The following is a 27,897-nucleotide window of genomic DNA, read 5'->3' on the forward strand; positions in this document are numbered from 1 at the left end:
ACTAACTTGGGAGAGGGATGGATTAATTTGTTGCCATTGTGCAATGTCTAACAATTTACTTTAAAATAAGTACTACCTATTTAGCAGAAACATAACCAATCAGTAGGGAAAACTAGGACACTACACACACACACACACGTATGTGTGTGTGTGTGTGTGTGTGTGTGTGTGTGTGTGTGTGTGTGTGTGTGTGTGTGTGTGTAAAAAGGAGATGAAATTTGGCTTGAGGTACTATACACTTAAAATAAACGCCTGTCATTAATACAATAGAAGTAATATATGTTGAATGTGCAGTTTAGGGGCCTTGTCAAAAGGGGCAGAGTTTGTTCATGGACTTTACCATAAATAAAGGAGATGGAATAGCTGGGAGGAGGGAGGGGTGAAGGTGAGATTGGGTAATCTATAACATAAATTGTATGACCTGAAGTGCTTCATACTTAGCACCTTATGTTGGTTTTAAATACAAGAAGATGAGTACCATGTTACAGAATATGAAGACTAAAAGGAAGGGGTGGGTGAAGAAGACTGTTTACTTAAGGTCCCACTCTGCTATTACCTGGTGGGTAGGTAACACTGATAATTACTCTGGCAGGATGGGGGGGGGGGCTAATGAAGATTAAGACAGGGATTACAGGAAGTCACAAGGAAAGTTGAAAGAAAGGTGTTATGATAGAAACTATGAAACCATGTGAAGCTCATTACAGCAGTCATGTTAATGTACTTTCTACAGTGGCCTATTCTGCTACTGCTAGGCAGGAGTATTGGTTACCCTTTATAGGTGCACCTACTCTGCCACTTCTGGGAAGGGAGTACCTTTGTCCTGTATAGGTGTACCTACTCTGCTACTGTTGGGGCAGGAAGTCACAAGGAAAGCTGAAAGAAAGGTGTTATGATATAAATTATGAAACCATGTGAAGCACATTACAGCAGTCATGTTAATGCACTTTCTACAGTAGCCTATTCTGCTACTGCTGAGGCCAGAGCCGTGGTGTCCCTTACAGGTGCACTTACTCTGACATTGCTGGGGCAGGAGATCTGGTGTCTCTTATAGGTGCACCTAATCTGCTACTGCTGGGGCGGGAGACCTGGTGTTCGTTATAGGTGCACCTACTCTGCCACTGCTGTAGCGGGAGTACTAGTGCCCCTTATAGGTGCACCTATCCTGCCACTGCTGGGGCAGGAGTCCTGGTGACCCTTATAGGTGCACCTACTCTGCTACTGCTGGGGGTGAGAACAGTGGTGTCCTTATAGGTGCACCGACTCTGCTACTGCTGGGGTGGGAGTATTGGTGACCCTTATAGGTACACCTACTCTGCCACTGCTGGGATGGGAGTAGTTGTGCCCCTTAAAGGTTCAATGACTTTGCTACTGCTCAGGTGGGAGTATTGGTGACCCTTATAGGTACACCTACTCTGTCACTGCTGGGGCAGGAGTACTGGTGTCCCTAATAGGTGCACTTAAAGGTATATTAATTCGTTTTCCAGGAAGATGGCAAAGGAACTGCAGGCTAGGAACAGGACGTGAAAGACAGGACATGGGGCAAAGAAACAAGAAGTGAGAAGAGGAACTTCAGTAGATATAACTAATACAACACAGAAAGTGTCATATTAAAATGGAAGAGGTAGTCAAACAGTCTGCAATGGAAAGAGCTGTTATCGTCATGTTTAAGATATCAAACTAAGGATGAAGTAGGCTAGGGTTTAAATTGGGCATACACTTCAGTTAAAGGAGTCAAAAAAGAGGTGCAGTGGCACTATTATGCAAATGTTATTGCTGGTAGCAGGGAGGTAGGTTGATACTACTTATATGTAATCAGGAAGTTTAGTAGATTGCTATAGATTCCATCTGCAGTCCTAACTATTATAATGGAACAATTTTCAAAGAAGTGAGGAAACTATGGGAATTAGACATGCATATCATAATATGGGTCTGTGTGTGTGGGGGGGTGTTAATATGATCCTATAGTGCTAAATGGACAGATTATTTGGGACAGCTTAACTGTCAGAAGGAACTACTGAGAACAATGAAAGGGATGGACTGGTATGTGGACAGAAGTGTGGCCTGACAAAAATGAGTTTTCCTTTAACAGGGATAAATGTAGTTTTTACTTTATTTATATATTTTACTTTACACTTGTTGACCAGGTTTGTCCCACTAGGTCAATGGCCTTTTTTCTGGGGAGACCCGAGGTGCCCTTCATACCGACTAGGGGAAAATTTGGACAGGGCACTGGAAACTTCCCCTGCTCTTGTTTCAATAAGTGCCATGGGATCGTTTACAATCCACCTGAGCTACCATCAGTTCATGCCTTAATTTAACATCTCATCTAAAGGATGACACACTCGGGAATACAGCACTCCCCTTATGCTGCACTGCAGTGTCAGTGTTAGAAAAATTAATCGATTTACCTGGTGTGGGAATAGAAGCCAAAGTCATTGGCACCAAAGGTAGGTTTACTACCTGCTGAGCAACTGAAGACTTGATACCTGCCCCCATAATTGATGTTACATCACTCTACATAAACATCACACATGAGAATGGCATTGCTACCTGTCCCATTCTACACAAACATTGTACTTGAGGATGGCATTGCTGCCCATCTCAAGTACTTACAAGAGATAACAGAGCATCACAACATTAATCCACATGTAATGGGGCAATTTATAGAATTTATTCTGACACAACAATTTTACCTTTAATGTAAACATTATGTTCCAACTTATGAGCACTGCAATGGGCATCAGAATGGCACCTCAATATGGAAAACCTCTTTATGGCAAGCCTAGAAGAGGAATTTCTATAAGACTGCCCACATAAACCAGTCACTTATTTCCATTTTATTGATGCTTTATTTATAATCTTGAGCTATAGCATTGACTCCTTCAAGGACTCATCAGAATCCACCCATCTATTAAACTCTCCTTGGAATGTTCAATTTCAAGTGTACCCTTCCTTGATTGGGATATTACAGACATGCATCTGCGGGATTCCACCTGACAGACAGCTGTATCTGCACAGAAGCAGTAATCATTCCAGCCACACAAAGAAGTCAGCTATTTATAGTCAGGCACTTTGATATCACTGCATTTGTTCTAGTGAGGGAAAAAGCGCCACGCAGTTGGTACAGCTGAAAGACTTCACCCCAGCTCCAGGTCACTCTGCCAGTGAGTTTGAAAGTGCTGCAGACAAAGCAATACAACTACCAGGAGAACAGTTGATTCAGTATAAAGAGAGGATCCCCTGCAACAGAGTTCCGCTAGGGATAATATATCATCCAGAACTTAAAAACCTGTACAAACTTATAAGGGACCTCCAAACAATGTTAATGAGTTGGAGACATTTTGCAAGCAACTCAACTGCTGTCATTTAAACAACCACCAAATCTAAAGGATGTTCTTGGCAGACATACACTTAAATCAGAGCAAACATAATCCAGAATGTCCAAATTAGCAAAGATACAAAACATGCCACATGATCTGTATTGCTTTTGACAGAATAGTTTTTCAGAATAGATGTTTCAAAGTACAGGGCTCTTTTACGGGCACTTCCAAAAACATGTTATATCTACTCAAATGCATGAAATGTCTAGAGGCAGGTTACACAGGTGAGACAGGCCAGTTATTCAGAACTAGGATGAATGTCCATAGACACACACTTACAAATACAATAATTGACAAGCCAGTATAAGCACATTGTTTCCAGTCTGATCATTGTGTTTCACATATGACAGTTATGGCTGTTAAGTGACTTTAACATTCACCTTTGGAAAGAAGAATATTGGAGATTAAGTTAATTCAATTGTTCAATCTGACAGTCACTGATTTTAACCTGGCTATTGCTTGTATGAGACACTATAGTACCTAACTTTTCCTTTTGAGTAACAAACAGTGGACATAAATAAGGTATACTGAACAGCAAAATGTTTTTTTTTTTCCGTTTCATGTTACTGCATGATTTATGATTAATTTACTCTGAAACCAAACTGCTTACTATTTCAGAATAATAACAATAACTGTTATGATTACTGCAGTCAGTGGTTTAGCACCTGTATTTTATTCATGACAAGACAGTAGTTACATTCACATAAGGTGACATTCTGGTCAGAACAGTGGTAACCATAAACTTAACAGTTAGTATGGCCTTAATGTTCAGACAGTTTTAACACTATAACAAAACATTGTCCAATTCTGCTGTTCTTTAGAACTTTGTGCAGTTGGTAACCATTTGAAATGTTGGGACCCACTAGAGTGAGTCCCGAAATGTGGAGACCAAATGGCCAAAAGATCGGGCTTATAAGTCCAAGATGCCATTGTCAGAATACCCCCCCCCCCAAGGTATGGTGATCTTGGATTTGGTATATGAAAGTTTGGTGGGGGGTGCAGGAGAAGAGCAATATTTCAAGATTCACTGATCTCCTGTGTTTTCAGTCTTTTTTTGGGGGGGAGGCTTGGCTTTTCGGCACTCAGCATTTCAAGTACTGACATTTAAACAGGGAGTCTAGGCCAAGGTGGCCAATGGCCCCAGTTTTTCCAGGACAGTCCCAGTTTGGAAGTCTCTGTCCCAGAATCCCAAACATTGTCTTTGGGATGCAGAAATGTCCCAGTTTAGACCCCAACCCCATGTGTAAAAAATTGGAACAGGATTTGTGGAAAGATGATGACTGCCTTAGTGAAGCAACTACATTTCCCATATGACTGCTTGGCATCTGGCACATGCCCATTGCGGTAGTAGAGCAGTTAGTTATTGCTCTCTTCCAGGATCTGCAAAGTGGGGATTTTCGATGTGTAAGAAGCTTAGCTGTCACCTTAATGTTTGGGAATGTCCACGGCCGTGAAGTTATATGCCTCGATTGGATAAGGTTTGTATTTGTATTTGAAAGGCTGACATGTTAGATAAAGAGGTAGTAACTGAGAGATTTTCAGATGTATGTGCAGCACATTTGTCTTGCTATGTTGATCGTTTGAGATGTGTTAAGATTGGAGATCTGTTGCAGTATAGCTGTAGCATCCTTTATAACAATGCTTTGTTTTTTTTTATCTAGCACTTTTCTGTGTTGATATTTTTAACAAAGTGTTATTAAATGTAAACTTATTTCATTTTAATAAAAAGTAACATTATGTATTACTAACTAGTAGCACAGTTATAAATCTAATTGGGAAGTCTAGTGGATGCAGTGTATACAGACTTCATTAAGGCTTTTGATACAGTGCCTTAATGGAAGGTAGGAGGATGTAGGAATCATATTGGTGAAGTGCTTAGAAAACTAAGAGGCCAGATAAGAGCTGATAAGAGGCCAAGGGCAGTGGTTAGAAGTGTGGAGGGGGAACTCTGTAGTTACGTCTGAGTGATTTTCTGTGGTTTCACTTCATTTACATTTGGAATTGATCACTAATATTTCTGGGTAAGTCCAGTCTGTTTACTGATTTTAAGATTGGAGGGATAATTGTTGCTGTTTGCAAAATTGGTAGGCATATGAATGCTTGAGTTCAGTTAACTCATTACATCTGAATGATGCCTTCATGTGCGTCTGCAGTTAACTCCTACTGACGCATCTAGACGTCAAATATTGCTTGTTCATATTTACATTAATAATTCCAAAACAATGCTATGTACAAGGTTTTAAAATATTTTATCTTAAAGCTTACACAATGGCAAACAACTGTATTAATATTTGACCTCTGTCTAGGGCAGGTAAATATATATTAACTGTTGTTTTCATGATATTACTTTATATAGATATAATTTTCACATTTTTCTAAATATCTCAACAACCAAGTAACAATAGACAGAACTCCTTAGCCTCATATGAAAGCTCTCAGCTAGATGAATAAAATGCTGCAAAATGCTGTGTGTAACTTGAGTGGTTGCTGAGATATTGTAAGTTATTTACAAAATATTACAAATGTAATAGTTACTGTGTTTACTGTGACTTATAAAATTTGGGTTTAACACCTAGAACCTAAAGAATACTACCCCCTATGGTTCAAGAGATATGAACATTTGTTTGATTTGATTCTGTCAAAAGGCTTAGGCTCCACCCATTGGAAGTTCAGTGCAAACTCCTGAGTGGAGTGAATGAGTTAAACAACACAAAAGCAGTATACTTTATGTTGAATTTGGAGGCATTTTGTATATTAGAAGTTCCCCAAGGGTGAATGGAGGGGAAAAATGTCTAAATTTTATATTCAGGCTTAACCATTTTGTGTAGTGAGAGAGCGGTATAAAAGATCAACAGAATGTGGATTAACAATAATTCCATGAGTGGGAAACCAGTAAACAAAAAAATAAGGATAACAGCACACAATGTCGAATTTTACATCGCATGAGGGTCAGTCTCTGTCCTGCATCCCAACTCCCTCGCTGTTACAAATAAAGTACCTGTGAGACTGCACAGCCTTCAGGCAAGTCAAACTGTCTTATCACCACAACTGCACAGTTTCACTGTTCTTTAAAATTTGAGTTTATTCAATTTGTTTGACTAATCTTGTCAAGTGTGCTCGTACCAATCCTGGCATCCAGCCGAATGCTGAGATGCATGACTAAGGAGACGATTATAGGGATGAAGATGATTTCCTTTTATTCTAGAAGATTTAGGTTTGGGAAGCATGCTGGTCTTCACTTAACATGAAAGACTTTTTTTTTTTTTTTTTTTTTTTAATAAACAGGTTGCAACTTAAGTGTCCCAGTTTAGGTCCTGTACCAAAAGGGTCACCTTGGTCTAGGCTGACGTAACAACACCACTCTCTTTCTTCTTCTTTCTGTTTTTCTCTGTTTCTCTCAGTTAGCTAAACCACAGCCTATGTAGTCTATCAACAGCATAAAACATTTATACATTCTGACCCTGTATCTTATCCTCGTGCTGGTCCCTGCCTTTCTCATCATTGTGAACTGGACATTAGTGCCAATTTTTATTTTCTGTTAACCAAAGTATCTAGCTCACTAATCTGCTTGTTTAGACAGCCTAACAACTTATAAATTATAATTTCTTGTTCCTTCTCTGGATTTAACTAATCTGCTGTCTTTCCAAGTGTTATCTTCCCTGCTAAATGAACACTAACAGTAATGTAACATGCCAAACTTTGATTTTTATAGCATGGCATGACCCTGACATCTAGAGTTTGTCTCTCTCACTCTCTCTCTCTCTCTCTCTCTCTCTCTCTGTCACAGACAGACAGACACGCACACTCACACACATACACACTACACTGAGGTGTAGTCCAAGCTGCATTTTTTCCACACTAGCATTTTTAAGTTTTTTTTTTGTTTGTTTTTTGTCTTTTTAGCCAATTGACAAACAAATGATGTACTTCCCTTTCTAGGCACAACTGGATATCCAAACACTATAACACCAGTAACTTAAGAACCGCAGACAAAAGGCTCCTGCTAGCTTAAAAGCGTGAGTAATTGCAAAATATGTGTTGCTCTAATAAAGGCTATTGCATCACATCTGTGTTCCAGTGTCTGTGTTTTCTATTAGTGAACCAACACAGTATTTCTTTTATTCTTTTAATTTTTTCTATCAGTGTTTGTGAGTTTGTGTGTGTTTGTGAGTTTGTGTGTGTGTGTGTGTGTGTGTGTGTGTGTGTGTGTGTGTGTGTGTGTGTGTGTGTGTGTGTGTGTGTGTGAGCATGGTATAAGGAATGTAATGAACTTTCTTGCAAAACAGAAAAACACCTCACTGACCTTAGACGGTAAGGTCATACACCAAATCAGGGTTTTGATTTATAATTTTCCCTAATACAGATGTGAATAGCTAAAAAGAAAATTTAAGTGATTTTAAATTGTGTACTTCAGTAAATTAAACAATCTGCATCTGATTGTTAATTCTGCAACAGTCATGCCAACAAACTGAGCATTGATTTCTAGCTGTCAGCAGTATACAAAGACCATCAGGTAACTCCTAACAGGTAAATCCTAAAACATTATCCATAAAAAAGAAACTCTGTGAAGGCAATATAGATAATTTCAGAACTGATGCAAGCTGTTGTACTCTTTGCAGAGTGACATATTTCTGACCATACCCATTCAAAAAAACAATATGCTGCACACAGCTGACTAACCTGAGGCCTTCTCTTCCTGAGGAGTACTGCCTACAGCACTCAACTGTGTAGGTCTCAGCTGAGTGGTAGTGTTCTGCCATATTCCATCGGATGGTGGCAGTATCCCAGCATACAGTGCACTCCTCTGCTTTTATCACCGGTGTTGAGGGAGCTGTGAATGAAAGATCACATTAGCTGGAATCTGAGTCATGCTGCATCAGCTAAACACCTACACAGCACAAGTACCAGTAAAGGGTATACAAGGAAATAAGTGGTGATTCACATCCCTGACAGTAATAAATATGTTAAATTGGTGGAATGCACACACATTTTCTCATTATTCATTTGAGCTGGTAATTACAAGGTATATGAGAGCAACAGCAAAGCAAAGTGACCATGTTCATTTCTCATTTTGTTAATAGTAGTTAAACTTGTATATACTGTGTGCTGTGTAAGACTCTGAAAGGTATAAAGCTGGGGAAAGAAGTTTTAGTCCTGAAGTACACTGAGTACATGCAGTATACAAAGCTTGGACCATGAAAATTATTTCAAACTGTTCTTTCTTGAACCATATTTAACATCATCACTGTGATCCACACATTACAGCAAGAAAGGGTTAAGAGACAGACTGCTTTAAGACTCAGGTATTGCTGACTCACATAATGATTAAAGGGAACACAACATAATGCAAAATATCTTCAGTCAGATATGTGGTTTCAATCTGACTCACTTAAACTGCATGTCTAATCATTCTGAAGAAATGTAGCCACTATTATAATTTCATAGGTTCATAGATGTGTACTAGGCTAACAGCCCTGGACCCTATATGAGCCTAGCCCAAGAAGGTTCCCTGGCATCATGCCACCCAAAGTTAGTTCCCAGTGCCCCTGTCAAGCAAGGCCACTGCAGTGATCCCCGGGTGAACTTCCTATTGCCCATCCACTCGTCACGATTTCTCTTAAAGAGGGCCAGTGAAGTGCTCTGCTTGATGTGAATGGGAAGTTTGTTCCAGAGTATGGGAAGTCTCTGGGTTAGGAAGCTGTCCCTCCAGCATGTTCTGTTTATTGTGGTAATGAGGCTTAGGTCCCTGGAGCATGTGGCATGGAGGGATTGGGATTTCTTTAGGTGTAGCATATCTAGAAACTCTGGGACAGACATGGCTTTGTAGGTCAAGCAGAGATCGCCTCTAAGTAAAAGAAATAACAACTGCACAACAACTTACAAGGCAGAAACTTTAATCAAAAAAATAATAAAACAAAAAGCAAAAGGGTTAACGCTTTCACGACTCACAGGTTGCTTCATCAGACTTCTGCCTTGTAAGTTGTTGTGCAGTTTATTATTTCTTTTACTCGTTGCTATTACTGCACTCACTATACTTCACTCTATGTCCATTTTTTGGTTCATATCGCCTCTTAAGTAGGCTATAAGAGACAGAGTATAGCTGGGGTTTTTTGAGTCTGTCCATATAGGGCATGTGTCTAAGGCCTAAGATCCTATTAGTGAGGTATTTTTTTTGGCCTTTCCAGTTGTTGCATGTGTCTAGTGAGGTACATACCAAATGAGGCGTTGTATTCTATAATAGGTCTAATGAGGGACGAGTAGAGAGGAATTATGACCTCTTTCTTCCTGGATGAGAAACCTTTTGTAATGAGATGTGTCACAGAGGAGGACCTTCTGACTACAGTGGCATTGTGGTTATCAAAGGAGAGGTTGCTGTCAACCTGTGTCCCCAGGGCTCTTATCACACCTTCATGTTTAGTGGACTACTGCCTATGTGGTAGTTCATGGCACCAAATTTTTTCCCAAAGGGAATGACAATGCACTTTTTGGCAATGAACTTAAGGCCATGGTTCTGGCATCAGTCTTTAGTGTCAGTGAGGCCTTTTTGTAGAATGCCTACATCAGTTGGAGAATCAATAATGGCTCCCAGTTTGCAATCATCTATGAACTTAGTCAGCCAGAGTCCCTTTGTGTTGGCTTGAACTTCAGAGAAGTAGATGCCAAACAGGAGAGGACCTAGGACCAATCCCTGTGGGACACCCCTTGTAACTGGTCGGTAGTCAGATTTGGAGTCCACTACTTTCACAGTGTGTGTTCTATCATCAGTGAGCCAGTTGTCAACCCATCTTATGACATAGGGGTTTATGCCTAGTTTATTGAGTTTATCTAGGATTCCTGAGTGAGGGATGGTGTCAAAGGCCTTGGCAAGATCTAGGTAGGCTGTGTGAACAACCTTGCCCTCATCCACAGCTCTGGTGACAGACTCAAAGAAGTCTATCAGGTTGAGCAGGCATGATCTACCTTTCACAAACCCAAACTGCGTGGGGTCCAGAGTTTGGAGATTCCCCTATGTCCTTATTTATAAGGTCCATGATGATGCACTCCATAGCCTTACATATCAGACTGGTGAGGCTAATGGAGCGGTAGTTCCCATGGTCTGTAGTTGCTCCCCCTTTGTGGAGTGGGATAACCATAGCAGTGCACCATTCGGTAGGAACAAAGCCTGAAATGAGACTGTCATTGAACAGGGTACTCAGGTGTGGTGCCAGTTCACTTTGTAATTCATGTAGAACACAGCCAGGGATATTATCAGGTCCCATGGAAAATGTATTCTTGGCTTTGGACAGTGCAATTTTTAGCTGTGTAGCCATGATAATAGGGACTTGGCATTTCTCAGGTACTTTGATAGGCCCTTTAGGGGGTGAAAGGGGGGTAAAGTTTGCACTGAACCTGTCAGCCAGTATGTTGGCAATATCAGTCGGTTCTGTATATGTATTGCCATTGTGCTGTAACTCAGAGCAGATCTGAGTATTGCCATGCAGATTCTTGACATAACTATAGAATGCCTTGTGGTTGTCTTTAGAATCTGCAGCAATTTGGTTTTTGTAGCTAGCTTTAGAGGATTTGATGATGGATCTCAGTTTTTTGCTGAGGCTAACAAGGGAGTTTTTCCAGTCTTGGGACTTCACCCTTTTCTACAACAGTTTTTTCCTTCTGTTGTAAAGTTTGTTTATGGTGGGAGACCACCGGATTAGCTTCCTTTGTTTGGAGGATAGCATCTTGTTTCTGTTTGGTATGGCCCGTTCCATGCACTTGTGTATGTGCTCATGTATGATTGGTGTATGATTCAGTCATGCACCTATTTACCATTTGCATGGGTGTTGTGAAGTTAGCCAGCTCTGTTTTTAGAAGAACAAAATTGGCTTTGGAGAAGTTTTTTACAGTGTTTTCTTTTAGGAAGGGTGAGAGTGGGATGTGGATATCCATGGTGATTAGCCTGTGGTCAGATCTGACCAAGGAGGAGTTGATTGCTGATGTAGAGCAACAGTTGCCAATGTTAGTAAAGACCAGTTCAAGGATGTTTGTACCCCTGGTGGGGGTAAGAATGAGTTGCTCCAGGGCGTTGGAATTAATGAATTCCAGAAAACGTTGAGCAAGTGTGTTGGTACATAAGTAATTTTCCCAGTTAATGGAGGGGTAGTTAAAGTCTCCCAATATAAGGGTATTGGGTTGTGCCCTAATATTTTCCAGTGTGTTTAGGAATGTGGAGTGGGAGTCTTGGGACATGGTGGAGGATCTATAGCAGGCTACAACCTGGACTGCAGTTTTACCCAGTGTTAGTTGTACCTGAAGTATCTCTGATGTGTTATGCTGGGCTACCAGTCTGGAGGTGTGCATATCCTTTATGAATATGGAGACACCACCACCTTTAGTGCTTCGGTCCAGGTTTAGGGGCCGAAAGGTGTGGTATGAATTATAGCCTGGTAGTGCTGGCATGCTCTCTGAAGCCTTGAACCATGTCTCAGTCACTGCACAGATGTCGATGTTCTCCATTTTAAGGAGTCCTTTGAGCAAGTGCATTTTGAGATTTGGACTTCTAGTGTTGAGTAACATTACCTCAAATTTTGTTTGCTTGTAGCTGTTATGGTGGTAATTTTGTCTTCAGGACACTGCGTAAAAAAGGCACTATGGGGTGGCAAGAGCCTTGGCCAGTATCCGGAATCCCTGGGGTGACACTTGCAAGCCATCTCTGGCAAAGCATCGAGATCTGTCGATCATGTCATCCCATTCATACAGATACTGGATCCCCTTAGAATGACACCAGAAACTTAGCCAGTTGTTGAAGTCAATCATTTTCTGCTTGTACTGTGGTACCATTCTGCATGACGGTAGGATGCTACTCAGAGATAGGGTCATACCTGCCTGAGCTACAACATCCAAGAGCTCCTCTATGTCTCTTTTCATGTAGTCCAGGGAGGTACGTCTCAGGTCATTCACACCAACATGGACAAATTCATATTTGTAGCTGTTGTGGAGTGACCTAAGTGCATGCATTATGTGGCAGATCCTGGCAACCGACAGGCAGCTGACCGTAACTTTTTCCTTATTCAACCTAGTGAGTGGGACATCAGTGTACCTTACTATTGAGTCACCTATGAGTAGTGTATTGAGTAAATTGTTTTGCCTTATGGGCTTTAGTTGAGTGGCACACAGTTTATGTGAGCTATGTGTCTCATGGTTTGTGCTGGGATGTGGTGGTTGTTTATGTTTCTGCCTCAGAGGTCTCTGTTGTTTGGGCAGACTTTTATTGAGATCCTCTGCAAAAGTAGGTGTGTGTTTTGTGTTATTATGTGAAGGTTGCGACGGTGTATGTTCTGGACGGCTATGTGTTGAATGTGGTGCGGTGCAGGTATTAACCTTCTCCTCTTGACTGGCTAATCCAGTCTTGGCTGGGGAGTTCTTGGCTTCCAATTTGACTATCTATGTGCATCTCTCACAAGTCCTAGTGTTGGGGGGGGGTAAGAGGAGAGGGGTGTCTGTGTATATGAGACAGTTGCTACATTGCCTCAGGATTCCTAAGTTCATTAGGTTGACAGGAGAAAGCACAGGGAACTGACCTTTAGACATGCCTGGATATGAGCTCAATATATTGAGTACTGAAGCGTTTTACAGGAAAAATGTCATTCAGTGTATCTGACTCTGTACAGAGCACTGCCAAACACTTGAGGGGAAACTAATATGTAGACCAGGAAAATTTAAAGATGAAGTATTTAGGCAGATATTCTAAAGTTAGGAAGAAATCAAGCAGTACTTACTGAAAACAAAGAATTAGCTTGTCAAGAATGGTAAAAAGAGGGGAATCGCATGAATGGCTACTGCCTGGCTACTACTAGTGCTGGTCTCAGCACAGCTTCACTCTGATGGGATACAATACTCCTTTGCTTCTTCTCTCACCAGAAGCAAAATGTTAGCACTAATCCCAAGAAGAGAAGTAGGCCATGGCCTGTTTGGTGATCTACAGTCTTGTCCCAGAAGATGCAAAGGTCTGCAGGCTTGTAGCCTTTTTCTGGTAGATGCCTCGAATAGCAACCAGACCTATCAGGTACGTTAAGCACAGACACTCACTTTCCAACCAGAAAGAGTCAGGAATCAATGCACTCTGCTCCGAGTCTCACCAGGATCAGAATATAAGCACAGATTCCAAGCTGTCACCTGTAAAGTGGTTATTAAGCTTTCTGGTGATCAGCAGTCTCCAGGAAATAATGTAACTGCTTTCTGTACAATTGTATAATATTGCACTATCCTGGGTCTTACACACTCTCACATTCGCATACACATTCACACACACACACACACACACACACAAACATGCACAAACCTATATATCGGGTGCTTGCACACTCCCATCAACAGGAGCTTCACAGCAACACTGTATGGAGGTGAGATATACCCATGGTTGCAGTAGTGGGCAAATACACCACAGGGACGGCCATTTTCATCAAGGTTTTATTATAATATGCAACAGAGTTATGTTTTATTTGTCTTTTTTACATTAGTGCTGATATGTTGCTCAACTCTGTCTGTTGAGCAGTATATGAACAATGAAGATGCTTCACTGTGCTTGTAAACAGTATGCCATCTGTTTGTATGTAGAGGGAATTGCATAAATTATTCCTCTGAAACCAGTCCATACTCAAGTATTTTTTGACTCATCTGTAATCTGAGGGAGGACACTTAGTACTTGTGGTACGAGGACAGCAAATATTGTCTACATAATGGGAAACGATATGTCCCATTACATACAGTCATAAAGAATGAATCCAAACTAAACAGACTTTAAAACAAAAACATAATTGCTATTAAGTATTAAGCCAATCAGATTTACTAAAAAAAAATGACATCACTTATTCCTCCCCTTAATTTTATAAATATTAACTAGTAATTCCATACTAATTCATATTTAAATACATATACTTTCCTAAAATACTTGTAAAATTCATAAAACAGGCTTTATACTAGCTATAAACAATTTAAATAAATTCACACTGCTTAATTTTCCTTAGGAAAATAAGATGATACGAACAACTTAAAATGAAATAAAATAAAATCCTTTAAAATGCAATAGTTAAAACAACCTATAGGTTCTTATATAAAATTGTAATTATTCTAACATCAAATAACTATTTGCATGTATTTCATCTTGTCAGTGCTCTTAATGTTTAACAATGATTTTAGCACCTGAAGAAGTCCAAATTTGTACTTAATGGTGGAGGAAAGCACTTATGCAAGTTCTTAACTGGGTTTATTAATAATAAAGTACTCTTATAAAGTTTTTGCAACCTATCAACCATTATGCACAGTACTTTAAGAACCACAAAGGGCTTTGGTATGCACATATTCTTCATCCCAGCACTAATCTATGGTGCACAATGACTTATGAATAGTGCCCTGACATTGTCCTGTCCTAAAAAGCCTTACTTCTACATCTCTATTCCAACATTCACTGACAGACTCTCCTTGATGTATCATATAATACTTCATAATTCACAATCTTTTCCTGTTATTTAACTTTAGTCACCCAACAGATGTAGGCATAAATTGGCCTTTTTGTTTATATCTCTCACTCTCTCTTTCTATTCATGTCTTTTTCCTGACATGCTACATTATTTACTTATTTATACGCTATGCCTCCACTCCATTCAGATACTTTCTACATTTCTTCTGCGAGCTTATTTTTCTAACTATGCAGTTACTCCTATGTACTTTCACCATCATTTCAAATACTGAAATATATATGTGTATGAAGGTCGAACTTTTAAAAGCTTGACTTTCATATGGCCGAGACCATATGCTCGAACATTTAAAAGTTCGAATGGTCTGAATGGGGATTTCCATAGAGCGTGGAACAGGAATATTTCCCTTTACCGAAATGTAGTGCAATCATGGAGTTGGTAAATTTAAATAGCAAGAGGTGTGGGGGGGGGGTGCAGGGGTGCTTGCCCCCCTGCTAGCACTGTTTAATTTTTTTTTTTTTTTTGTTTTTTGTTTTTTTTTCAAATTTTCGAACATTCAGATGTTCTATCATATGGTCTCTTTAGCTTTTTATACACTTTGAAACTATACTTTTGATGTAACGCAATTCGGACAAAATCATTTCCCCATTGTGATAGTAAACTATACATATATATATATATATATATATATATATATATATATATATATATATATATATATGTTTGCCTCATATTGTTTTCAGTGTTAAACTAATAATATAGATTTTTTAAACACCTTTTTAAATTATCATTTAAGACACATTAGGTACACATTTGTTAACAGAAAAGAAAACAAACTATATTCACATTTTTTTCATTTACATACATTATATACTACTTGTATGTTTTCTTTTTTATATCGACTGTCAGTCAGTACAACATTGCATACATTCTTGCCTTCCATTAAACTTCACTCATCCTCCTGAACATTATTTTGCATGTATTGTTCACACAAATTCCATTTATTTCTATGTAATTTGCTAATTTCCATTTCAAAAGATCTAATTCCAGTTATTTTATTTCTTTCATACAACACTTAATACTTCAAATAAAGTTGGTTTTGATTTTGATTTTGATTTTCTAGTAGCTGTTCAATGAAAAAGGACTTCCTTATAATAGTAAATACACAGTGATCAAAGGACAGCTCATTGTCAACATAGGTTCCCAAATATCGAACTACGGATTAATTTTCAGGGGCTGTTGTCAATGTGACAGTTACAAGGGGAGTCATGCTTGCCAAATGATACAATTATATATTTCTTGGCATTATGTTTATGCCATGGTTTGGACACCAACTATTTGTTTGGGGCAGGCACTCTTGTATGATCCTGTTATCCTCTGGGGAGCTTACAATGGCACCAAGTTTTCAGCATCTGCAAACATTATCAGCCACAACCCCTTAGCATTAGCTTTGAACACCAAGAAGTAAAGACCAAGCAGCAGTTGCTCAAGGACTGAACTCTGGGGACTCAACTGGTGACAGGACTTTTGAAAGAAGTGCAGCCTCCCAGCCTTATTTCCTTGGTTCTATTTGTATGCCAACTTGCTATCCAATTAGTTACATAGGGGTTAACGTTTAGCTGGGACACTTTATCTGTGATGCACGAGTGTGGGATGGTGTTCAATACCTTTGTGAGGTCCTGGAATCCATCATCCATTGTCTCAGTGACCTTTGCAAAGAAAACAATTAGATGAAGTAGGAAGAACCTGTCCTTGATTAATCTGAACTGGGTTGAGTCAACAGTCTGTAGGTTACCTATATATCTATTTATTATTTATGCAGTGATCCTTTCCATAGCCTTACAGATTAGATTGGTTATGGGTCTGTAATTACCTGGGTCTGCTGAAGCCCCACTTTTGTGCAAGAGGAAGACCATTTCCGGGGGTGAGCAGACCAGTAACTATCATGGGCAAACAGAAAGCTATAACTCCCCTTACATGCCGAAATCTTCTTATAGGCCATAACACAATATTAGACATGGTCTATGACATTCCTTTCTCTCTTTTCTACGTGGAAGCATTGCCCAAGCCTGCCTGCCTATACCTTTAGCTCATCTTCTGTTCTAAGTCTTGGCTTTCAGTGGGATTGCAGACAATAATCCACCCACAGCAGCATATCACCCCCCAATCCAGCCCCTGAAAAGAAGACAGCATGCAAGAGTGCATCACTCTTCTCTTCTCTTCTCTTCTCTTCTCTTCTCTTCCCTCCTCTCCTCTCCACTTCTGTTCCGTTCCCTCCTCTCCTCTTCCCTTCTCTTCTATTCTTCCTTCTCTTCTCTTCTCTTCCCTCCTCTCCTCTCCACTTCTGTTCCGTTCCCTCCTCTCCTCTTCCCTTCTCTTCTATTCTTCCTTCTCTTCTCTTCTCTTCCCTTCCCTTCCCTCTCTTCTCTCCTCTCCTCTTCCTTTCCCTTCCCTTCCCTCTCTTCTATTCTCTTCTGTTCTATTATCTTCTCTCCTCTCCTCTTCTCTCCTCTTCTCTTCTCTTCCCTTCTCTCCTCTTCTCTTCCATTCCCTTCCCTCCTCTTCTCTTCCCTTCCCATCCCTCCACTCCCCTCCTCTCCCCTTCCTTTCTCTTCTCTTTGCTTCTCTTCTCTTCCCTTTCCTTCCCTCCTCTCCCCTTCCCTTCCCTCCTCTCCTCTCCTCTCCCCTTCCCTCCTCTCCCATTCTCTTCTCTTCCCTCCTCTCCTCTTCCCTTCCCTCCTCTCCTCTCCCCTTCCCTTCCCTTCTCTTCTCTTTTCTTCTCTCCCCTTCCCTCCTCTTCTCTTCTCATCCCTTCCCTCTCTTCTCTTTTCTTCTCTCCCCTTCCCTCCTCTTCTCTTCCCTTCCCTTCCCTCCTCTCCTCTCCTCTCCTCTCTTCTTCTCCTCTCTCCCCTTCCCTCCTCTTCTCTTCCCTTCCCTTCCCTCCTCTCCTCTCCTCTCCTCTCTTCTTCCCTTCCCTCCTCTCCTCTCCTCTCCTCTCCTCTCTTCTTCTCCTCTCTTCCCTTCCCCTTCCCTTCTCTTCTCTCCTCTCCCCTTCCGTTTCCTTCCTGTCTCTTCTCTTCCCTGCCCTTCTCTTCTCTTTTCCCACCAGTTTCGGGAGATACTAGATCCACTAGTGAACCTGGGTTACCTGGGTCACAGGCAAAGTTTTATCCATCTTTTCCAATAAAGCTGGTTTTCAAGGTACTTTTTATGTGTATGTAAGGCTTATGGACTTTTCTGTGATGTGAGGGAAGCATTCTCTGGCAGAATCCACCTATGCACTATGTAATATAGAATATGCTTTCTAAAGTAAATAAGTGATATAACTCAATACTACATCCAAAGGCAATTATATAGAACAGAATTTATACAAGTAAACAGGTATCACTTTCAAGTAAGCAGGACTAGGTTAAATAATAGACCAAGTTTATTATACAACAAAAAGGAGAAATCAGTTACAGAAATATGGGCAAAACACTTTTAACAGGATCAGTCATTAGGGAAAAGAAGGTAGTATAAAGTACACATGCAATTTAATAGCAGGAGAGTATCTTACTGAACAATGATTTCCAGAACAGCTTGCTTCATGGTTCAGAAGGAAGAAGTTCTAATTGCTGCCCCAGTGACCAGTGTTTGATTAGTATGCCTGGGTACTGGAAAATCTAAGGAGTAGCTGGCAGATGGCTAGATATGTCCAATTACTCTCACAGGGTTTAAGTAGGTGCTATATCTTCCACGGACATACCTCTCAACTGTACATATTTTCACAGAATGTCCAGATTTTTGCCTCATATTCTTGGTCCGTTTCACATAAAATTGTGGTTTTCTGGCAAATTAGTGCCAAATCATTAATGACTAAACTTAGAAAATAATGACAGACATTTGGCTTTTAGACTTCATGCCATTCAGAAAATTCCTGCTAATGCAAAACCTATTATTCTATCAACTTTCTAACCTTGTAAGAGCAATATTTAAAAATTGTCCCTATTTTTGGACCTTTGTCCCACTTTTATTTATGGCTTTGCCCAGATTTCCGCTATAAGAAGTTGAGGGGTATGTCCATGGAGTGCCCAATGTGTGGGTATGGGGAACTGTGCACCCTAATTAGTGGTCTGGAGCAGACATTACAATGTGCCTTCTGATGATCAAAGGGTGAGGAGAGGAGAGTACAGGAAAAATCCAAGCCAGCAGAGAATTCCCATCAGTCACCATTCAAGGGTTACTCCTCACAACCTGAATAAACTTGTGATTACCAAAGAAAGTTATTCCTACCTCTAAAAAGGGAGACTCCCATGGGGGTGGTTTGGCGTGTATCAATGCCAGGTTGTTTGGTGGAATGGGATGAAATGGACAACAATGTATTTAAACTACATGTCTGAGCTGGGAAAAATGTAACAAAAAGAGAGTTTGAGTTGTGTCAGACAGGCGTCATAAAAAAGTAGTTTGAGGCCTGTCAGACAGGCGTCATAAAAAAGTAGTACGAGGCCTATTTATTGAAAGAAAACAAGTAAACAGATATGGTGCAAATGGAAGTGTATTGTAGTGAGGGTATTCTGAGAAGGACTTGCTGAATAGGAATTGCAAACATTGCAGAGCTGATATCTAGTGAGCCCAGTTGCTATATGAATAAGTTAGTGTGAAACCTGCTCATTAAGGCATTGCTGCACTGCTCAGTGTGTCCCCTGCTGTGACTAGAGTTGCCACCTTTTCAAATTTCCATAGTGGGACATTTGTTGTAGAAATGTCAGATTTTACAGGATAAAACATACCCATGACCAGTACAAAGGATAGAACGTCACTTTATTGCCAAAATAGAAGCTTGTTCTTGTAGGATTTTAATTGCTTATGCTATTTCATATAACATTTAGGTGTTTCAGATAAAAAACAACTCTTCTATGCAACTATTAAAGAAAACCTAGGAAATATTTTTGGCCTAAAATGTCAGGATATATGCTATTTTTTTTATTTTTTTCACAGGACACAACTGTTCAAAGAAGGACTGTCCCTCGCAAAGTGTGACAGGTGGTAACCGCAGCTGTGACGGTAATGGTATCAGCAACACAAAGTACACTGGAGGAGAGAGAGAGAGACAGAATATACTAGAAATGACTACAAGCTCATAACAGCATGAGGCCGGAATGCATTTCAGAACAATTGATAATGATGTGACAATGGTGCAGTACATGAGGGCCAGAGATGTGTGAATACAGCTCCATTATACAAAAGTTGCAGATGGAAGCAGAAATTATCAAATCTCCTAATGGAAGGGAAAGCGGTGGAACCCCATAAGAATTTATAAATGCATTTACAGTGAAAATAATGCCCTTATGCTACTTCTACATAATTTAACTTAGTAGCTTCCAAAGATAAAAAACAAACACATTTTATTAAATAACTAACTCAATTTATGTTTTGGAATATGTGAACTTTTATGAGGCTTCTCTAAAAGACTTAGTGCTCAGGCAGGCTCCTTTATATCATCTGTGTGTACCCAGTTTTTATATTTGAGCTGAGTACATGAAGGCCAGTGCATACAAGTGAAAAAGAGATTCCTCCAACTTAGTAAGCAAGCTAGTACAAAAATCTGAACATGGCCCATCTAGATTTTAACATACCAACAATGAGATTTTACATTGTCCCACACAAAATGTTTGCAAACACCTTGCCATCTTAGGTGTAGGTCAAAGGATTCTCTCCTAGGGAAAAGATTAAATGACCAAAAGAATACCAGTACATGATGTGTATCTTGAAAGAAACATGCTCATGGGAAGGCTGCATTGGGATTTAGTGCTAAAAGCAGCCCTGTTTAACACTGATATAGGTAACATCACATTCCTGAACCACTGAGCTTTAACAATTATTATCAAGAGGGCCAGAAATAGAATTAGCTTCTTATTTTCAAAATAGTATATCTTGATAGTAGAAACTATATAGTTAGTGATAAGGAATATTTGTATTGCTTTAGTTTAGTCATAAATCAGTAACCCTATGCAGAGCAGGGCTAAATCTGAGAGAAGAACATCACAGCAATATGCCTAGCTCATAGCATCTGAGAGGTATGCACTGCAGGCAGACTGACAAAGTATTCACAAGATAAAGAATAAAACTAAAAACAGATGGAGGTGAGTTAAGTGCTGGAGGATATGAGATCATCCAGCTTTCTGATGTACAGGGATTAAGCTCTGACCATGATGTAGGTGATCTGAATTTTTTTAATGCCTCTGGTGCTGACCATGATGTAGGTGACCTGAATTTGATTAATGCCTCTGGTGCTGACCATGATGTAGATGATCTGAATTTGATTAATGCCTCTGGTGCTGACCATGATGTAGGTGATCTGAATTTGATTAATGCCTCTGGTGCTGACCATGATATAGGTAATCTGAATTTGATTAATGCCTCTGGTGCTGACTATGATGTAGGTGATTTGAATTCGATTAATGCCTCTGGTGCTGACCATGATGTAGGTGATTTGAATTTGATTAATGCCTCTGGTGCTGACCATGATGTAGGTGATCTGAATTTGAGTAATGTCTCTGGTGCTGGTATAGCCGTGTAGCCATGATGGCTACCACCTGTCCCAGCCTGCAGGAATGCATGTGGCTCTGGATTGCCACTCACGTCCCTAGAAGGAGCACTACAACTACAGACCATGTGCCTACCAAGCACATAATGCCCCTGTACAAATGCACTGGCTGGACAACTAGCATATGGAAGACATTTTCTGCAGTAGGCAGCATGCAGTGGTAACCTGAAAGAGTCAATGCAGGGAGGGAAAAGATCTCAGCAGGAGGGTGGGTGATCCTTTGGACCTGGAGGATAATCTGCTCCCTACAACCCAGTTCTCACATAGGGCTGATCATGCACTCTGAGTAAGAAAGAAGGAGTTGTAGGACTCTGGCCTAGCTCATTAATGCCTGAACTTTACCCACAAAGGAGCAAACTGGCCAAGCTGGTAAAGATAGTGGCATTGAGCAGATCCAGCAGTAGCACAAAAAACAAAAAAAAAGAGGAAACAATTTCAGTGGGTTAATTGGGTTATCAATGTGTTACCATTTAATATGTATGCTTGTGTGTGCATGTATGTATGTCTGTGTGTCTTCGACTGACATGCAGCATTACATTTTTCCTACTGTTTTACTAATGATAAATCAGCAATAAAAATGTGTTTTAACTTGTACATCAAGAAATAAGGAGGAACACTCTAAAGCCTTAAATAACTCAAGAAAATCAACATAGTGCAAGGGTTATCGGGCAAACATGAGGACCATCTTGATACAAAAATGGAAAAGAAAATACAGAAGGGAAATGACTCAGCTTACAGACGGAGAGGCAAAAAGAAAAAATAAATGGACTGGAAGAAATATATAATGGGAAACGTAGAAAAGAGTGGTCAAAGAGGAAATGCATTTGTTAGGAATCTCATGGACAGAAAAAAGAATTGAGGCACTGGTAAAGGGGGGGGGTGTTGCAAGATGCAAAGAAACAGAATTAAATACTCAGAGAGCACTTCATAGTGGGCTTCATGGAAAAATGGCAAAGGAGGGCACCAACATATAAATGATGGGAAAAAAGAAAAAACATGGCGGTAATGATTTCACATGAAAAGAGGTAGGTATGGAGCTGTAGATGGTAAAGGAATGCAAAGCAAGGGGTGGACTAATAATTTGCTCTCCAGGGTTCTTTAAAGGATAGTGAGGTAGGTAAGAACCCCTCTATAGTATACAAATGAGCTCATAGGTGGTCCCAATGGTCTATAAGATGGCAGTTGTAACAACTATTCAAAAACAGAAATTAAAGAAAGTTCAGGGGAAACTACAACCTAAGGGGCATCGTGTCAGTTCCATGCAAAATATAATGACAGAGAAACTTGTGGACTTCTTAAAGATAAACAGTCTGACAGATGGGCACCAGCATCATCTGTCACAAAGGACATCATGTCAAAGAAAAATCAACAATGATATGACTGTGTAACCTCAGAGGCAAATAAAGGAAACCAAAAAAAGGGGATTTGATAAGGTCCCAAATAAAAAACTGGTTAGAAATCTTGCAGAACAGGGTTCATCTTGAGTGATGCCCTGGATAAACCTGGATTAAAGGCAAAAAGTGGAAGGTCATAGCTAAAAGAGTTCAAGGGGGATGACTGCTGCTGGGGGTGAGCAGACCAGTAATTTTCATGAGCACACAGAGGGCTATAACTCTAGGTGGAGACTTCCTCCCCTTACATGCTGGAATGCTTCCCATAGTTAGTGTTGCTCACACCAGGCCTGTTCAATATCTATGTACTGGATCTGACACTTGGCCAAAAACAACATAAATACATTGACAGGAACACAGAAATAGAAACAGTTATATCAGATGGAAGAGGATCTGAAAATAAGCTTAGGAAAGAAAATGAAGGGAGAAATAAGCTAGCAACTAGAGTTCATAACTTATGTCAGCAGGCAATAAAATCTTCCAGTTTATAACTATCTCCTAGATACAGACACCACTGTACCCCACTGCAAAAAGACAACTGAGTTCCTATCCAGTAGAGAGCTGAACTCCTCTTTAGTTCTCTGTTGTTCAGACGTCTTAACCAGAACACCTTCACCGACTTGTCTGGCAGATTTACTACACGGCATAGATGCTACACCTCAGATCTCAGCCAATGCATGCAGCTACCCTTCACATAGTCAGCACCACCAAAAATGTAGCAACCACAGCTTTTCAGTCCTAGGCCCCAAATTTTCACAGTCATTACATCCGCAACATATGTGACTCAGAAAAATTGCATAATTTCAGAAAGCACCTGAAAATTAAAGTCAAATGCCAATGTTTCCCTAATAGTGATATAACCTAACAGTAAAAGGCATCCCTGCTTGAACTCTTTAAATTCCACACATTTCCTAAACACATTGTCACAAGAACTTACAGCTACTTAAGCTTCTATATAACTCACCTTTACTCCCTGTTCACAAACCTATACACTCCTCCCCTTTAGCTTCCTCTGTCTCATGCCTCTGCCTGTGCTCAAACCCTGAACCTCATAATCTCCTTTTCTCCATCACCGCTGTCATGCAGCCTACCTTACTCAAGTGTCTTCTCCTCGGCCACTGTTAATTCCATTTCATGTACTGTGTAAATTACTGTAAAATTTCAAGTCATTTCTGTTGTTTATTGTCTGGCACTTTTTTTCCCCACACCTGTGCAGCGCCTGAAATGGGTCCTTTGGGAACAGTGCTCCACCCTGGTTAACAATTTTAAATAAATAAACAGTTTCACAGATTTGTAGGTTTTGCAAGACAGATGAGTTAAAAATCTATGTTCTCCTTGTCAACACTCACAATCATGCTGGACCGCCTTCTCAAAAATGCCAAAGCAAGTCAGTCCAGGGGTAAATTTATGGGAACACATCCAATCATCCAGGTTACATATGAATGCTGCTAGGGTGTCACATTGTTTAGCCTGCAGGGGAAGTCTGTATCAGAAGTGATTTAGGTGTTGGGTAATAAATTTCTCCCTCCATCAATTTATCTGTTGGTGGAGATTTAGGTTGTTCTGATGTTATCAGAGTTACTTGAACTACTGAGATGCGGGAGATTGAGGAGGACAGGGACCCTAATGGGTCTGAATGCAAGGCATAGATCTTCATACAAGAGCCTACAAGACACAAAGTAAAACAATAGCACTTCAAGCCTCTCTTAGTAGCTCATAGTCTTTAGATGGGCAGTCTTCTTGGCTAGAAATCTCTGAAGCCCATACATCTCAACCTCTTAACACAAGGACAGCACCCAAAAATAGGAACAGATTTTAAAAATTGCTCTTATAAACCTTGTATGTTGCCAGAATAACAGATTTTGCATTAGCATGCATTTTCTGAAAGATATGAAGTCCAAAACTCAGATATCTATCATTATTTAGTGACTTCAATGTTCAATGATTTGTCAGAAGGCCACAAACTGTATGAGGAATAGACCAAAAATATGAGTCAAAAATCTGGACATTGAAAATCTTGACCGTTGAGAGGTGTGTGAGCCTTTCTGATTGCCAGATATGACTAGAGAGGTGCATCTCAAAATGGGCATTGTACATTATAATAGGTCTAATTAGGGCTATATCTAAAGGTATGTGTGATAAACTATTTTGACCTGGAACATATGCCTTTAGATATTAGCTGTGCTAAGCAAAATTATTTTCTGACTACTACAGCTATATGATGGTTGGATGAAAAGGAATTACCAACAAAGGTTCACAAATCCTTAACTACATTGTCATTTTAGAAAGGAGTATTACGTATACTTTATTGTGATGAAAAGTTTTTTTCCCCGAAAATGCTACACTTCTTTACATTTAATTTTAACCCTTTCTCATTACACCACTTGCTTACAAGGGTGAGTTCCTCCTGTAATAAGATGGTATCAGGAGAGAAATTGACAATAATGCCCATTTTTATAGCCAACTGCAAACCTAGATAACCAAAGTTTCCAATTTCTGATCTGGAGATCAAAGAAGTCGATGTTAAAAAGAAGGGGTCCTCATACTGAGGCTGGGGGGAGGGGAGGCAACAGTATTTACTTTCATACTTACAGAGGAGACATGTCCCACTCTGATAATGTGGATTCTGCCTTTTATCCAGTCAGGTATCCGACTCACTTTGTACAGACTGACATTTAACTCATAATTTATTAATGATTCCAGCACAAGCAATAGTGTTTAATGCTTTGGCCAGCTCCACATAAGCTGTGTGGGACTGCTGACTATGGCCTGAGTGATTTTCTCAAAGAAGTTGACAAAGGTAAGCAGGATTTTCTTTGAAAAAGCAAAGCTGGTGTACATCTGTGCTAATAACATTTTTGATATCATAGCTAACAAGATCACTTATGATGTGTTCCATGGCTTTGCATATCAGACTAGTTGGGCTAAGGGAGCTATAACATAATACAGAAAATCCACAATATCAAAGTGTGAAAATTAAAGGGAGTGTAGAGTACACGTAGGGCAAGTGGGGTGTGGGGTCAATTCAGGAAAGCCATGAAAAAGGATTTTTCATAAAAGGGTGATGGTTCACAGACCTTACTATGGGAGGCTTTGATACATTAAACCTCAGTGGAATTCAAAGCAGCGTGGAATAAAAGGGGAGGGAGAGTAGTTACAACAAACGAACAGCCAAAACAGAACTAAATGTCTTGTCTGTTGGCTGCATCATATATCTGTATGTTCACATACCAGACATTATTTTCAGAGAACAAGACAAGCAAGGGAACATTACATAATTTAAATGTGCGTGTGAGTTAGGTTGACAATTTGGAAATAATGAGGAGGCATTTTTCCAGACAGATTTTAGTTTACAAATTTAGCCGACCTTCACAGGAGGTCACTATTTGGAAGACAACAGAGGAATTCAGTAATGCGTGCCACTTGCAGAAGCATTTCTGAATAGAGGTAGGTGGAAGTGTGATAACTAGAACAGTCTGCTTAACTAACAGGTAATGAAATCAGAATATTGTGGGCTATTTGGTTCTTATCTGCTATAACAATTTAATTTCTGAAATTCTTCGACTGTAAAGAGTAATATCTTTATTTCCTGTAGCACCACCTTCAGATTTATTGTCTTAATTCATAAAGGATTTCACATATATACCAGAGCAGAACCATATTCCAAAAATAAGTGTTATATATAGAGCATTTAACTGATACATACCAAATATACTATCTCCATATGCACATTTTTTTTCATTTCTTATAGTTTGTCTGCTCTGCTAAGTTATAATTATAAAAAGGATTTTTTAGTAAAGTCCCTTCTGCTGCTTACCAACAGAGGTAGATTGGTGTGAAAAGGTATACAGTGGTACTGACAGACTGACTTTTGTAAACGCTTGCATCCTGAATGCGATTTTCTCTCTATTAGTAGTCGGGATTTACCACAGGGTTGGAAGCTTCATTTGTTTTTGGAACTAATCAGGGCATCTTAGCAGAATGGGATTGGTCAAAGAGATGACATTTGTTCTTATTCTAATTGTCTCCACTACGATATTATAATCCAGCAATCTATAAGAACTACCTTACCTTTAAAGCAGTTGCTTATGTATTCAAGTCACCTCACTAGGTGTAGATCAGAGTGAACGTGCTATGTCTTTAAGAAGCGTATCGAGGACTGAACGTGCACATATAAATACCAGGCACGTGCTATTCCCAATGCCATTTTGAGAATGCAGCCAGAGAGTGAGCATGTATGACTGCAATAGTTAGTTTGTATATAAGTTACTCAAGTAAAAGTCAGTAAACTTCTATTGTAATGTGTTTGTATATAATAAAGCTGCTTGAACAGATCCCATGAAGACTCTTCTATTGTGTCCAAAGTAGGAGAGCAACACTAGGCATAGATTCTTCACATAAATTATAAAAAAATATGACTCATGTTGGATCCATAAGTTTAATCACAGTTCTGTATGCTTTTGTTAATGTTGTGTCATTTATGGTGATATAAATGCAATACTTTTGCAAACAATCTTTGGACTGCAAAAATTTACCAGTAAGTTACACAATAACACAACAGCAACAAAGGTTGTTATATAACCACAGGAAACTGAACTATAAGGAAATATATCACAAAGCTGACATTAATGAATTAAGGCATTAATTAAAACAAACTGCTGTAAAATACTTAAGGAGCCAGGATGTGCCCTCAGAAGGCTATTCCCCTTACCAGTGCAGAAGACGACTTTATCGCTTGGCAGGCTGCATCCTGTGTAGTTTACCGCCATCACCCACACCAGGTAGCTCTTGTCTGGTTGTAACTCTTCCAAACAACAGTAACTCTCTTTCACTGTGACTCGATATTCCTCCACCATGCCTGCAGCACACAAACACATAACACAGTATCAGGTTAAGGACAGAAACATTTAAAATATCATATTACTAATGTGGCTATGGAATCCTTTTCATTTTTGTATTTCAACTGTTTGTTGTGAACATTAAAACATATATTTGTGTCCCTACCCAGGCAGTGCTGTTACATAGTAAAAGCCCTCTGCTCTCAGCCCAGGATGGAAAAATCAACTAAGATGCCTAATTTGGAGGCA

General features: G+C 39.8%; 1 protein-coding gene across 1 annotated transcript in view; it reads right to left on the reverse strand.

Moving 5' to 3' along the window:
• The window catches only part of CMYA5 (cardiomyopathy associated 5), a 704,220-nt gene that overhangs the window by 110,901 nt on the left and 565,422 nt on the right, over positions 1-27,897 (reverse strand). Inside the window, exons 8-9 of the mRNA XM_044063710.1 lie at positions 27,522-27,668; positions 8,061-8,211 (exon numbers count right to left, since the gene is read on the reverse strand). Of these exons, the coding sequence (XP_043919645.1) occupies positions 8,061-8,211; positions 27,522-27,668 (298 nt within the window). The remainder of the gene's footprint in view (positions 1-8,060; positions 8,212-27,521; positions 27,669-27,897) is intronic.

The sequence above is a fragment of the Protopterus annectens genome, chromosome 2.part2 (genome assembly GCF_019279795.1).
Source record: "Protopterus annectens isolate FY-2018-M chromosome 2.part2, PAN1.0, whole genome shotgun sequence".
In the NCBI taxonomy this organism is placed as follows: domain Eukaryota; kingdom Metazoa; phylum Chordata; order Ceratodontiformes; family Protopteridae; genus Protopterus; species Protopterus annectens.